The sequence below is a fragment of the Bos indicus genome, chromosome 4 (assembly GCF_029378745.1).
Source record: "Bos indicus isolate NIAB-ARS_2022 breed Sahiwal x Tharparkar chromosome 4, NIAB-ARS_B.indTharparkar_mat_pri_1.0, whole genome shotgun sequence".
NCBI classification, from domain to species: domain Eukaryota; kingdom Metazoa; phylum Chordata; class Mammalia; order Artiodactyla; family Bovidae; genus Bos; species Bos indicus.
Window position 1 is genome coordinate 79,160,012 of NC_091763.1, and position 15,457 is coordinate 79,175,468.

Here is a 15,457-nt window from a genome sequence, read left to right on the forward strand (position 1 = left end):
GAAGCTTGTGTGATTGACCCCTGATTTTCCAGATGACAAGGAGCCCTTATTTTTGAAAAGGCAAGAGGCTGCTTGCTCCAGACCTTGGGAGCTCCCTGCTCCCGGGAACTCCCGGCAGTGTCAGGTTTGCCCTTCAGTTTATCTAAATTCTTGTCTTACTCTCTCTCCACTCTTTCTATCCCAGGAGCCCCTTTTAAAGCTGTGTGAAGCTCTGGAAGCTGAGTAGTAGGGAGTGAGGCCAGAAATTGCCTTGGGTTTAGTCCTGTTCTTGGGAGCAAATAGTTTCTGGTGAAGGGCTGGTGGGATACTGGTGGGTCAGTCCAGACTATGTTTTGTTCTTTGGCAAAAAGAACTCTAGAAATGTTAAAAAAAAAAAAAAAAATTGTGGTACTCCTACTGCTGGGATGGAGGCCGTTTTCTACTTCTCTGTTTTCCCCTTTCGATCTCCTCGTTGATGGAAGGAGTCAGAGAGAGCTACCCGTTAATGCTTGAGCCCATGATCTTTGAGAAAGGATTGCCACTTGAATTTCTCCAAAGCTTCAAATCCCCCAGCTGCCCTCTCGAGTAGCAGGCCTTGCAGTCGGTTTAAAGGTTGCAGACAAAGCAGGGAGCGCTCTCGGATCCATCTGGGCCACTCCCTCTGTCATCAGTCATTGTCAATGGGAGATGTATGTGTAGCCGCACAAGGGCGATGTCTGACCCCAAGGGCATTGGAAATGTTCTTAGAGAAGGCATTGTTTGCTCCTCCCTTTGGAAGCCAGACTCTAAGATTCCAGGGAGCAGCTTCTGGCTTAGGCATCTCTGCAGTCAGGATGGAAAGGGTCAAGATTCTGCTTCTAAAAACTACAGACACTACCTCCCCCCCGCCCCCCCCCCCCCCCCCCCACTTTCTGGCATAATTCTACAAACCTTGTGAATGTACTTAGCCTCTTCTCTTTCATTTCTGATCTCTCTTTGGGCAAAGTCTTAGAGAAAATTCTGAAACAAGGAGGCGAGGCATTGGGTTCCATTGGTTTTTTTATTCAAAGAACATCAGAAAGTAAATAACCACAGAAATAAAAGCTGACAAGATGCAACCAATGCATAATAAGAAAACATGAAATAATGCTCTTTCCAAACACAGCCAAGCAATTTCCTGGGGGAAAAGCAGAAAATGATGTTCTGTTTCTTCCTTAGACGAGAGGAAGGTGGGGCTCCAGGCTTGTGGGAGCACACTAAAACCTGCAGTAACACAGATGCCATTGGTCGAGCCTCAGCGTGCGACAGTATGTGTGTGCGCGAGTGAGTGTGTGTGTGTGTGCGCGCGCACACACAGCCTGTGTAAGGCATGCGCCTGTCCTCATACCTGTGGGGATAAGATGCTCCAGGGTACTAAGACCCTGAAGTTGGATGTCCTACCATGGATTTGTCCCTGGGGCCTTCTGGGTTTTTCCCAGAAGTGGTTGTTTGTTGACAAAAACTTATTTGGAGAGTATCAAGGATTTGAAAATGTCAGATCATCGAAATGTAATTACTCTCCTCCCTTCCTTTAACTGATGGTTGTGGGGGTGGAGGCTGAGATTGCACACAAGCCACAGGTATCATTCACCAAACCTGCCTGGGAGCAGACCTCTTCTCACGTTAACAGGACTTGGTGGCCTATTGAAGGCGTGATTAGGATTCCTCTTACATCACGTATAAGGGACATGTTTGCATAGTTTTGATCAGGAAACTGGCCCTAATGCCTTGTCTGGCTGTAACATCGGGTTCTGGTGAGGAGCAAGTGAGAAGATACAAATAATAAAGCGGTCTGTGGCAGAAACAGATTATTTCTTTTCTTAAGAAAGGGGATTGACGTTTGCCGGTGAGGGGTCAGGAATAGCCCTCCGCGTGTTGATTGAGGCTCACACCTGTGTTTTGATCCATTTGTAGATGACTTGATGATATCATTCAGTTTGGAAATGATGAGGTTTCACAAACTCAGACCTTATTAAACCGGAAATATTATTTTCTTGTTTGAATCCTATTCTGTTCGAAATCTGAGTATCCACTCCTTTTTTTTTCCTCCTTAACATTTTGTGGCCTCCACCCCTCCCCCCAGCCGCCCTGCCTTTTGGGCTCACCGAAATTTGAGTGCCACTTTTCTGGGAAAGCCTGATATTCTGACTTCAGTTTTGTAATTTAATGATGGAGAGTTTCCTTAGTAAACCAAATTTAGAGTCCTAGAATGCTTATCTTATATCCAGACCTTGAACATAAAAGGCATTTTATACCCGCAATTGTTCATTTAATGAGCAATTGCAGAGTGCAGGCCGGTTAAGGGATTGAGCTATATGCACTATTATTGCAAGAAGTATTCCGAAATACCAGAAATAGGACGTAAGCTCTGATCAGGGAGACTGCGAGCACAATTACCTTCTTTTCAAATCCTTCTGTGACACTGCGGGAGGAAAAAGGACTTTGAAACTTGAAAGGAAAGAGCTTGCTTTCAACCTCAAAAGCTAGGAGGAAAGGGCTCTGAAATTTGCTCTGAATTCCCAATTCACCATTAGCCTGTTTCTTCCTTTAGCCTCAAGGCATTCTCCGCTTTTTGAAAAGATGTTAAGAAATTCAGTCACAATAGAGAGCCTAGTTCTGAACGTGTTTCACTCGGTCCATTGAGGTCTGGGCTCCAGCCTTTGTGTGGAGTGAATTGAGCTGAGCGGCTAGCTGGTTGCAGAGAGGTGAATGAACAGTCGCTGTGCAGTGGCAAATTCTGGCAAAGAAAGAAGCGCCCCCTCTTCCTTTATTTTCCAATATGCATTCCTGTACAACCCCGCTAGTGGCCATATGTGGCGTCGAGCCTGTTCTTAAGTCAATACGGGGTCCTTGGTTTATTGCAACTCTTGTTAAGTTTGTCTTGTAATTGAAGCTGCTGTTGACCTTGCTTGGGGACCGTTTGTAAAACCGTTTATTTAGCATAAACTGAAATAATAAACCCTCCTTCTCTGGGGCTGATTGTGATAGGGTGACATTAGTTTGATTTAATGATTAGCCAGCCTGACCCTTCTGCTGGAGAGAGTGCCTTGAATAGAGAGAGTTCACTCGGAAGCACTCAGAAAGAATACTAATGAGCTTGTTAAATTTAGCATGGCTCCAACCACTTTTAATTCCTCTAATGGGAGCAAGCACTGCCTGGGAGAGGGAGAGGGCCAGGGTGCAGGGAGGCAGGGAGACACCGAGAATGTTCCTAGCAGGTCTGCACTGCTAGAGAAAGCCCAGCAGAAAGAGAAGTTTGCAGAAAGTAGCTAGCCAGAGTCTGGGATTGAGTTGTAAGTATCCGTCTGTTCACTTTCGCTCTGTGTCTTCTGTGTCTTGGGGGGAAGAGAGGTGTGATTCTTTTAAAACGGGATTGCAGGGGACGGCTTGAAATCCACGTTCATTTCAAAGAGGTGAGCACTTGTATCACAAGATCCTCACCCACTGATTTGGTCAGGGGGACAGGACGTGTTCCTGGTTGGTGATGGGGTGCAGGGTTTTACCTTTCCATGGAAACAGTCATCTGAAACTTTTCTGTCCAGTCCAATGCAAAAGAGCACTTGTGTCCTGGGTCTCCAGGAGAAGAAATCAATCAAGAATTTGGGAACAAATGCACAGGTGTGTGTGTGTGTGTGTGTGTGTGTGTGTGTGTGTGTGTGTGTGTGTTGAGTCCTGCTTCTCACCACATGATGACTTCCTGGAAACCTTCCCTGTAAATGATCTAAGCAATGCTGGTGATGAATCCGCTCTTGAGTTGTGAGAGTTTATGGCACCAAGCACGTCTGATGCAGTATGGGTTGCCTTTGGATGAGTTTGGAAAAACCTGAGACAGCTTCTGAAATGCAACGTGGGGGCAGCCCTCCCTGCAGTGGGTGGGAATTCCCTGATTTCCACTGGAGCACAGATCTGCAGAAGGCAGGGGATCCAAAGTGGGATCCTGATGACAGTTTTGAAAACAGTTTTTCTCTTGAATTTTTTTAGAGACTTGCATGTCTCAGTCTGACCCTCCGAGCCTGCAGCTGCTGAACCGAGAGAGGCACAAACAGTCGCCCTGTGTTTGGCTGTTCAACTCCACTGGCAGATGCTTCTGGAGGACTGGGCTGTTTGCTTACATTTTTGCAGCTGACTTCTGCTTGTTGCCATGGTGGACAGTATGTTTCTGTCAATAATTTGGCCTGGCGTAGCCTGTCTGCGCTGACTCTCCAACTTTATTGAACAACTCAGCTCGACTGAGCAAGATTAGACAGCTCTCGTCTTCTTGGCTTGCTAGAGTGGTTGCTAAATTTATAAGAGCAGGCAGGAATATGGCTTGGAAAGTTTCCCTTTCACTGTAGAGAGTACGCTTTCAAGCCTCATAGCTGTTTGTATTCTGGGGGTGTGTACTGTCAAGGTTTCATCCTGTATGCCCCTCAGAATCAACTCAGTATAGGAGATAAACTTCAGGAAATAATCACCTGCTGGAATTTTCTGGAGAGGTAGAGTAGGTGAAAATGTGGGAGTCCTGACTCATATAAGAGTAAGTCTGATGAAAGTTTCCACGTGAAAAAAATCCTGGCCTGCGTTTTACTAAGAGAATTAGTTCATTTTTTTTCAGTATTAAGTGTTTGAACTTTGCTGATTTCTTGTTCTAATTTGATATTCACACATATTGTGTTAACTGTTATGAAGAAATTAATTTTTAGCTAAAAAGACCCGCCCGTTTCCACTTACCCGCCTCCCCCTAACTGCGTCTTTCTCCCACGAGGTGGGGGAGAAGGTGGGAGGGCTGTGATTAGTCCATGCCCATTATTCAGTTATTCGTGAGGTTGGATTCAAATGCTTGTCTGTAAAGACATCGTGTCTAAGAAACTCACTCTATTGTAGGGATGCAGTTTTAAGAGAAGAAAAGTTAATTTCTTCTAGGAAGATTAAGTCAAGGGAATCCTGTTTTAAACCTGGAACAGATTAGTAGGGCTTGGTTATTCATCTTTCCCAGAGAATGCTAATTGCATGTCACAGTCCCTCTTGGTATGAGCTGTCTGGCTTTCCAAATGCAGGTCCATTCTACAGAATTTACACCTTAGTGCAAAGTTGAAATTGGAAGTTGTGCAGGCACACCTTAGTGGAAAATATGACTTTGGCCATGGTGGGAATTTTTATAAACCGACTGAGTTTTGAGTGTTTTTAACATCCTTCCATCTTTACATCACTGAAAACCTTTATTCTGCAGCTTGCAACTTTACTGCTAATGAAGTCTGAGTGTGGATTAGGGCCTAAAAGTATTAGAAAGAGAAATTAAAATGTCGGATTTTTTGTTGTTGTTGTTTTTGTAGTTTGTTTTTAAACTAGCAAAAGCATGGTTGGAATTGCTTTTGGAAAGATCAATGTGTGAAAATGTGACCATTTTCTTTTTTAGTAGTTACTTGATAGATTAAACTCATAATTTATCCCATCATTACAAGATTTGAGGGTGGGGATCTGCACAAAATAGTGCTAAAATAATGTTTCACAGTTACCCAGCAGTAGTCAGCAAAATCACTGTAAAGTCCAGAACATACCTCATTGCCTATTTGGTTTTGAAAGTCATTTGCTAGGCTAAAAAAAAAAAAAAAAAGAAACATACACTGCTTATTTTTTCAGGTCCCAAACATAGGCAGGAAAATGAGAATTGCTACTGGCTTTAGGTAGTTCAAAGTATTAGTCATCCCAAAAGAGTTGTTGTTACTTGAGTTTGTATTTTCACACTAGTTCATGTTCATAGTTATTTTTCTAAATTTGTCAAAAGAGCTATGAAATTGCTAAAGCATACTTTTTTTCTGTTTTTTTTTTTTTTTAAGAGAAGTTTAAGAGAGTATGTCTTTAAGAGAGTATGTCTACCTAGCTAGACATACCTCTGGGTTTTTTTTTGATATTTTGAAGAGAAGTTTGTGTGTGAAGATTAGATGAGTTCAAGATCTGTTCAACTAAATAGTACAACAGTATTATTGTTTATATCCACTTATGGTTTTTTTGTTTTTGTTTTGTTTTTAGGATCAGGAATGAGAAATAGCTTTCAAATGAGGTGTCTAAGCAGTGTCCTAACAGCTTTGTTTGTTTCCATCAGCATTTATCTGCCAGAGCACAGTCTGTGGATTAAACACAGAGCTTGTGTGGGCATAATTGAGAGTGCACGTATGATTCTTACAAATGAATCGGTCCACTTGTTGTGGGTTCTGAAAGCCAGTTTGGTTTGATTTTATGCCACGGGTCTTTGATCTGCTGTTATCGGAAAGGCCATCCAATCACATTTGCAGAGAACTGTAGTGGACCGATGGAAAGTTCTTACAGATGAAAGGGAACAGAAGTATGAGGGAGCTTGAATTTCATCAAGCCGTTTCTTACATGTTTGAAACGATGTCTGGAGCCCACCGGAGTGTGGATGTAGATCAGTGTAGCTGACGCCCTCCACACCCACGCTCTATCCCCATTTTCCTCTCAGCGCTCAGCTCCGCTCTGTGGGCCGAAGCAGGAAGTGTCCTGTAAGGGGCACTGTAGGTGTTCATGATTGCCATCTTTATCCCTTGGAACCTGTGGGTTTTCGGTCCCATGTCTGGCACTGTTTCATCTCTCAGTGGATCACACACCTGACTTAATAAAATCACAAGGATAAGTTTTGCTTTCTAACAGGTCTTCCTCTGAGGAACAGGGGTCCCTTGCCTCCTGGATCACTGGAGGCCTGGCTTCCTCAGGCCAGGAGAAGCTGGCAATCCATACCCTTAGTCTGGCAAAATCTCCAGCTCCTCAGGCCCTGCAGGGATACTGGCAGGTCCCTGATGGGAAACCTCACGGGCAGATTCGGCTGGAAGCCGGGAATGAGAATTTGCTGACATCTCAATGTAATAGGCTCATTTCCTGCTCCCCTTCCTCCTTCAATTTGTATCCTGGACTCTCATTCATAAACAATTTTGGCTTGAGACCCTCCAGTCATGGCTAGCTTTCACAGTTGCCAAGAATGAGAAATAGGCTTCTTTTGGAGGCGGGGAGATGGATGGACAGGGAGCCCCAACTGATGATGGTTTTTGAATGTCTCCTCAAAGTGCTCACAGAGTTTTCATTTCCCTTCTGTCTTCAGAGGATGAAAGTCCTGGACAGACCTATCACAGAGAGAGAAGAAACGCAGTCACTATGCAGCCACAGATTGCCCCGGGGCTCAGCAAGATCAGCGAGGAGCCTTCAACATCCAGCGACGAGAGGGCCTCGCTGATCAAGAAGGAGATCCATGGGTCCTTGCCCCACCTGGCCGAGCCCTCTGTCCCCTACCGCGGGGCTGTGTTTGCTATGGACCCCAGGAATGGCTACATGGAGCCTCACTATCGTAAGTCGTCCCCAGTCTGTGGCACTTGCTGCAGGAGCCACGGCAGGCTGTGTGTGTGTGCATGTGCACTTAAAGAGTTACTTGTCTTGTACTATTTTATGCAAATGTTTAATTTACTGTCTACATCTTAACTTCTCCCACATCCTGTTCCTTCTTTTTAGGGAAACCATTTCTTTCCATCTTTAAGCAACTTGGACCTCCGGGGCTGGGAGGCGGCTGTCAGGAAGGTGTCCGTCTGTGGCTAATCCACACAGACCTTTCCTGGGAACTGAAACCAGGTTTCCTCCACCCAAGTAGACCCTGCTGGAGTAAAATCGGTTGAGGAGGGGGAGTTATTAAAGTGGGAGGCATTAGCAGATGTCTTTAATGGCAGATATTCCCCTGTTAAAAAAAAAAAAATATATATATATATATATATATATATATTTGCTTTATTGTTGAGGAACAAACAAACCTCTTTTAACCAACCAGGGCCAAATTCCTTCCTGTGGAAGATTTTTCTGTGTATTCTACTTTCTTCTGGAATTCGTAGACTGGAGACCTCGTAAGCTCCTCTTCTCACACTCAGAAAGTTTAAGAAATGAACTAGGATGGTGAACACACCCACAGGATGGTTGCAGAATGCAAAAGAAACTATATAATGGTTGAGCTTGTTTCCGGCCTGGTTCTAGTTAAAATATATAATTCGGTGGTGGAGTAATGAAGTTCATATTGAGATGCCCAAGCGTGCAGCTCTTGATTACAGATTTATCACCTTGCCAGGATACAGACCTGCTGTTTAACCTTCCCGGCTCCAATTCCAGATGATCCATCGTGTGCCACAGAGGGGGACTGGTTTGTGTTTTCCATTTTCCACATCATTCAGAAATTTTAGTGTTTTAAGGCAAAAGGTCATTAGCCAGATGACTGATGAGTGAGGACAGCTGATTAGTGCATGTTTTTTAGTTCAAGAAAGTGCCCAGGATAAAAGCTAATTTCATCCCTTCATTAGTTGGCTTGAAGCAGAGGGGAATGTTCCCTCATCAGGGCGCAGATCAAAGTGCTTCACACAACCTTAAGTCTCAGCAACTGCTACCCCCTCCTCCCCAACCATATTATATTGTTGGTAAAGATGGAAGATACATTACTTTTTTTCAGTGGAGGGAGAATTTTTTTTTAAGTGGTCAGAGGCATAGAGGAAAAGGTTCGATGGCTTCTTGTTAGTTTTTCAAAAAGCCTGCAACTTTTCTGTTTAAAAAGTGCTTCTCAGCCCTGTGGCTACAGTTGTTAACTTCTACAGTTACAGAAATGAGGATGTATAGTGTGTGTGACTATAGATGTATAATCTTTCCTCGTTAGAGGTTTATTTCATTTTATTTTTCCTTTATTTTTGGAATGAGAGTTTACAATAGTTGTCAGTAGAGTTTTTCTCCAAGCCCATGTCTGAGTTTTTTACAATGTATTTTTGTGGATGGGTCTCTATTAGATCTCATCCATGCAGAAAATATGAGGGACTCTACATGCTCCTTACCTATATTAATATTCCCTGAGAGTATGCTTACTTTTGAAAAAGGATGAAGTCTAGATTATCAGCCATACATGCCCTGCATCGTTTGTGCCCTTGGGTGGGAACACAGACTTGCCCTGTTTCATATTTATCTTTTGTTTTTCATTCCAGATGCCCACTAATTAGTGAATAGTTAATTGCTCAGGACAGCTGATCGAAGTAGGCAGATGACCGTTAACTTTCTCTGTGCTGTTCAGCGTGCAGCTTGCTCTCGGCCCATTTGTTCTAACGGTTTGCCCATTGAGTCCTCTCCTCATCCCTTGAGGGGCTGGGATCTCTGCACACCTGGGACCCTTGTCCCTGCTTGTGTGTGACCTCCTTCTCCAACATCCAGTGGGAGTATGAACTAGCACAGGGCGCTGGAAAACTCTTGATGGCTCTTGGAACCATTGCTTGTCACTCTGTTGAAGAGACATCGAACCTATAGGTTGGTTGTGCTTCAGCATTTCCCATGGTATTGTTCAAGCCACTATAAAATCATTGGATAATTTACAAGTGAGGTAGGCTGTCTGTCACCAAATGGCAAATGTTTTTCTGCCCCACCATTCCAAGGTTGGAGAAGGCAATGGCAACCTATTCCAGTACTCTTGCCTGGAAAATCTCATGGATGGAGGAGCCTGGTAGGCTCCAGTCCATGGAGTCGCTAAGAGTCGGTCACGACTGAGCGACTTCACTTTCACTTTTCACTTTCATGCATTGGAGAAGGAAATGGCAGCCCACTCCAGTATTCTTGCCTGGAGAATCCCAGGGATGGGGGAGTCTGGTGGGCTGCAGTGTATGGGGTCGCACAGAGTCGGACACGACTGAAGCGACTTAGCAGCAGCAGCAGCAGCATTCCAAGGTACTCACTCAGTTGGGCATGAATAAATGCTATTGTTACATCCATCATATGGACGTGGAGTCCTGGAGATTGGCTCAGCAACCGGGGCACTCATGTTCCAGCCTTGCCACATACTGACCTCGTGACTGTCGCCAAGTGGGCTTGTCCTCTAAGATCCCTCTGAGGATCCCTTTTCAGCTGTTGAATGGGAGTGTTATGAGATTGCCAGCCCCACAGCGTCCTTGTGACAATTAAGTGAGACAGTGCCAATAAAATACCAATATTTTGTACAACCTCTGGCTAGTGTTGAATGCATCTGAATCATTAGGGATTCTCTCTATTCTCTGCCTCGTTTTCCTTCTCCTGCTTCTTCCTCTTCTTCCTGTTCCATCTTCGTCATCATGAGCAGCAGCAGCATCATCCCCACCACCACCTGTATGTGATAAGTTCACTCTCCAAACCAAGGTGTCTTGTCAGAATTGCAATTGTGTTTGGTTCAGTGTAGACTGGCCTTTCTCTGTCAGACCTGCCTTTCTGATTCCCCAAGGTCAGTGTCTTCTCTAAACACAGATTAGAGATGAGATGGAGTGAATTGTAAAAAAAATCTTTTCTTAGGGAAAGAGTGTGGGGTTAGCATGGGGTGCTGCAGTCTTCTAATCAGAAGTCTTTCTCGCTGAATCTTAAAGGATGGACTGTCATTTTTTCCTATTTGAGGAGCAGAGAACTTTTAAACCTTTTACATGAGTTGGAGTAGTTTTAACATTTAAAATTCCTACCAGAAAGTGTTTTATATAATAAATACAAGCTTAATGCCTGTGGAAAAGTGAAAGGTATATTATTTAGGTGTTCATGGTAAATGATGGAAAGGTGTCCTAAACTAAGCTCCAAGAAGTCAGTAGGATATGACTCTATTTTTTTAGAACCCAGTTGGATTACTTAATCTTCTACCAGTATAATGAGTGCTTTTTTAGGTACTTTGTAATAATACCTATCTGACATGGATTTAAATTATCCAGGTAAATGACAGATGGGAAGCTGAAATTGACACATCTTCCAAAAATCTTTTAGCGTGTGAGAAAAGTGCCCTTTTTTTCAAGTGAGATGTAAAAGTTTGGCCAAGTTTCTTTACCTTGTCTCCGTCGGCAGCCTTGTCAAGCACACAAACTGATTGTGGACCTTCGGTAGCTAAAGGTTCAGAGACATCTTTTTAGGTCACTCTCTTTTCCCTTGAGTCATCTGCCAGCCCCACTAGACCCTTGGAGGGAAAGATTTCTCTAATCCAGTGTAGCTGGGCTTGTGAACTCTCACAGTATTCCTGCGTTTCTCTGTGGTTGGAAAACGCAGACGTTCCAAGATGCCTAATTTGTGCTTCTATATATACTAACTTTGTATTTCTAATGTGTGGGCAGGCTTCCTGTAAGACCGGAAAAAGGAAAATCGTTTTTCCCCTCAGAAGGACATCTGTAAAATTTTTATTGCATAAGGCTCTGTTATACTTGGGTAGGCAATGTTGCATCTTCACAAATTGCACTTAGGCGGGATTCAAAGTATTTTGGGTTTTGTGGGTTTGACTTTTAGAAAAAAGAAAAAGAGAAAACCCCAGGATAGCGGGCACTTCAAACATTTGCAACATGTGTTTGGAATAAAATCCTCACAGAGGGCACTGGGGGCTTTCTCTTGCCAAGGGTAGCTGTGGAAGCGGTGTATATCAAGGCAAGAAAGTAGATGTTCCAGCCGCGTGGCTCAGACTTGGAGTGGTGCTGACAGGCTGGCTGCTGTGGGATCACTCGTGCTTTGTAATTGGGCAGGGCATGGGAGGGACCAGATTCGGGGAATCTGACCTGCATGTCCTGGAGTCAGGATGATGACCCCCATCTCCAGCCCAAAGATTTCTCAGCAAAGATTTTATTCTGCTCCTGCTTCATCTGCAGCCAGATATGCCAAACCACCATCACTCCCGGCTTTCACTTACCACCATGCATTTCTTCTTTTATAAACTGACAAGGCAGGTGACATAATAGTTAAAGCATTCCTGTACCCTGGCCGACACTTAACTTTTATTTGCTTCCCTGTTACAGAAAACATGTGTTGCATTGTCTTCTGGACTGTGGTGTGCAGTTTTTTAACTATCCCTGCTGGGCTCTTGGTGGGGAGTTTCTTGGAATCACCATCATGTCATACAGGTCCCCCGCTGGTTTTGTTATGGTGGGGAGGGTTTAGAAAGATGCCCCCTTTTCTAAAATTTCAGGTCTCTTTTCCAGTTTTATAGTTGTGTGAAGACTGCTTTCTTTATGCCCCCAACTGCTCCCAAGCAGTTATTCCTCCTGGAAACTATGATTCATTCCTCCATGTAAATGCTTTGATTGAAAACATACCGCTGGTATTCTTCCTTATGTTTCCCAGCTCAGATGACAGAACTATTAGTTGCTAATTAGCAAAAACCTGAGGAATTAGCTTAAAGAAAAGAAACTGAATTTTTAATTGGCTAGCATTTATCTTCTGCAGAAAGCTGATGTGCTGAGCCCACTTGCATTCTTGTGTGCTAAAAAAAAAAAAAAGGCACGGAAGATATTTTTTCTACCTGTCTGTCTTTATGTTAGGTGACTTTCCACACCCTTTAGAGATCCGTCTTCTAAGTGAGGAGACGGGAAGAGGTGTATTTTACATATTTAATAGACGCACCTGCTCACATTTCTTTTACTCTCGGAGTGTCATCTGGAGGCTGTGAAAGACAAAGATGCCTACGAGGCACAAATGAACAGTTTGGTGTTGACCAAACTGCAGAGACAGTGACAGCTCCCCGGGTGCACAGTTCTCTTCTCATCCAGGCTGTCGTTTCCATCTTTGGAGAACAGTTGGGAAACCAATCAGGAATGTTGTGATTGTTCCTCCCTCCCTCCCCACCACAACCCCCCGAAAACTGGAGGGTTTCACCAGAAAGCCTGATGTTGGGTCCTAGTCTGGGGGCTTTGCTGCCTGTCTTGCATCTTGAGCTAGTCGACTTGAATCATGGGAGGACCTGGAGTGGGAAGATGCAGATAAGTCTAGGAAGCTTTGCAAAACTTATTTGTGAGCTTAAGAAAAGCTCCCTGCTTATTCCTGTCCTTCTCTTAGAAGTTCAGTGTAATGATCCAAGGTTTCTTTCAGCAGCTTGGAGGTAAATGTTTTAACACCAGAAATAGTGATCGCATGTTCACAGACTTTTTTAAAAATAGAGCTACACAGAAGGCAATGGCACCCCACTCCAGCACTCTTTCCTGGAAAATCCAATGGACAGAGGAGCCTGGTGGGCCGAAGTCTATGGGGTCGCTGAGTCAGACATGACTGAGTGACTTCACTTTCACTTTTCACTTTCATGCATTGGAGAAGGAAATGGCAACCCACTCCAGTCTTCTTGCCTGGAGAATCCCGGGGATGGGGGAGCCTCGTGGGCTGCGGTCTATGGGGTCTCACAGAGTCGGACACGACTGAAGCGACTTAGCAGCAGCAGCAGCAGCACACTGCAAGCAACCCTGCAGAAAGTGGTGAAATTTCGGAATCATTTTTAGGAGGCTCCAGATTCTACTCCCCACTGAATCTTTGACATGACTGTGACTCTACACATGAGTCTTGGGAAACAGTGAGTGAGACTGGAAGTCGATGGAAGAGAAGCTCTGTGACCTTTGGAGAAAGAGCTATTGATTTTATCCGTTGAATTTAGGGGACATACTTATTAGAGGGGACCAGGGAGAAGCTTGAAGCCCATTCCTCTAGGAGAGGAATGGAAAGGCAAGACAAAGGGAGACCATGCTCTAGAGAGAAGCAGTTGGCTTATTGTTTTGGCCTGGCCCTGTCTCTCTCTGTTGCCCTAACAGTGCCCCCTGCAGGCAAGTCTGGCTCCCTTGGCCCACTGCTCAGGCTGCCCCGCTCAGGCTCTTGTCATCTCAGAATAATTCTTGCCTGTTCTCTTCACCTTCAAATGCTATGCAGTCTTCAGTCTAATGATGCACTTCCTTTGAAAGGCTTCCTTAAGTCCCATCTCACAAGGATCTTTTCCTACCCCGCACCCCTAGTCCATGTAAGACCCTGAAACGCATCACAGCTTGGGTTGTCCGTGTATGTTGGCCTGATCTTCTTTAGAATAAGGTGATGTCTGGGGCAGTGCTTTGTTCTTCTATCCACCAGAGTTCCTAGGCAGGACCGAGAGGGCTTGTTAATACAGAGAAGGAGTGAGCTGTTCATTGCTTGGCCTGTCAACATTGGAGATGAAGTTGATCCAGAGCTTGCTGGTCAGAGGTAGCTCCTCAGCAAACAGAAGAAATGGAAGCTTCTGCTTCCATTTTATAATTTACTCACTATAGTCAACCTCTGATTCAAACATACTCCCCACCCCATCCTCTCTGAACATAGGCAAGGTTTAAAGTGTTTATGACACATTAATTCATTTATAAGATGTTCATTTGCAAAACATCAAGAGTATTTGCTTCCACATACCTGCAGCACATTTAGAACTGCCAGGATGCTCAGACAACGTGCATTGTGGTTCTTTGGAGGAAATTGACACTTTACTCAGAGTTAGATGAGGACCAATTCATTTTAAACACCATGGGATTTGCATAGGAGATCTCCTGTGTATCCATCTAAAATCAAACAGGTAGGTATTCTTCCTGTGGTTAAGGTGAGCATGGTATTTGTTTTGCCCTTTAATAAATTTCAGTGATTTCTCTTATCTTCAGTAACCTCTAAGGCAATTCACGGTTTCAGTAACATCTTTCCAACTTACTAGTGTGGAAGTATGTGTGTAATTCCTGGTAGTGGGATCCTCCATCGACAAATTGATTGGGATCATGAATCCAATTGTTTAAATATTCCATGGAATTCCGTTCCTTTTCTAATTTGGTTACCCACCCAACACCCAGCACCAGTGGCAGTATTCTTAGTTGCGTATAGTTTCTTTTCCTCCTCCGTCGCTCCCTCCTTCCTTGAGAAAAAGCATGAGAAACACAGCAGCTCCTGCCATTTCATAGCCATCTGCTCACAGCTTCCTAGCCCATTTTCTAACAGAGGCAACATTATCCTTGGCCCCCTCCTCCTTTTTCTTGTATAATTAAAGAATGTTACCTTTGATGTCTCTTGAAAGCTGCATCTCCTGCTCTGCTTTAGCTTTCTTGATCTTGTACCTATAAATTTGTGCTGTATCTTCATCTCACTTAGTAAAAGGGCTGGATTTTTCTTTGTGCCTTGCACAGTTTGCTTTAATATGGGGTTGCCGATCTGGCATTTTATGGCTCTGTCCTTCTTATGTTCTGATAGAGTTTGGATTCTTGCAGAACTCTTTGAAAAGTATCCAACTTTCAATCCTTTGAGCTTTTACATGTGGGTCCATACTTTGGGTCTCTCCTAAAACGCATTGTTTTCATTTTCCTAATATCTTCCCTTCTTTGTGGGCTGGGGTGGGGGTGTCTCCTGGCTTTTTATCAGCCAAAGTTTTTGATGAGTTTCTTCCTGTTAGAACAACATGAAGAAAGTTCTGGACTCATTTAGCTGTTTGTGTTTTCGGTTCACCTGTCAGTCATTTGCTAGTTAATCATGCTTACCAAATGTCTCTTAAGTGCTAACCTGTGTTGGACAGAAAGAACAAGGTCGTTGCTTCTGTGGAGCTTTAGGCCAGTGGGACAATAAAACAAGTAGATAAGCCCTTGCTGAAAGTCAGTATAAAGGATGTATAATAAAAGATAGATACAGAGTCCCTGAAGAGTAGAAAACACACACATACCTCACC

The 15,457-nt window shown here is 44.0% G+C and overlaps 1 protein-coding gene across 5 annotated transcripts in view; it reads left to right on the forward strand.

Moving 5' to 3' along the window:
* GLI3 (GLI family zinc finger 3) overlaps positions 1-15,457 on the forward strand; it is a 318,095-nt gene that overhangs the window by 95,036 nt on the left and 207,602 nt on the right. For 4 of the 5 annotated variants that reach the window (XM_070788049.1, XM_070788047.1, XM_070788050.1 and 1 more), the window contains one exon: positions 7,088-7,330. In XM_070788049.1, the coding sequence (XP_070644150.1) occupies positions 7,088-7,330 (243 nt within the window). Of the gene's footprint in view, positions 1-926; positions 3,291-7,087; positions 7,331-15,457 lie in introns of those variants that run through there. The other variant, XM_019958972.2, reaches the window with a different exon arrangement.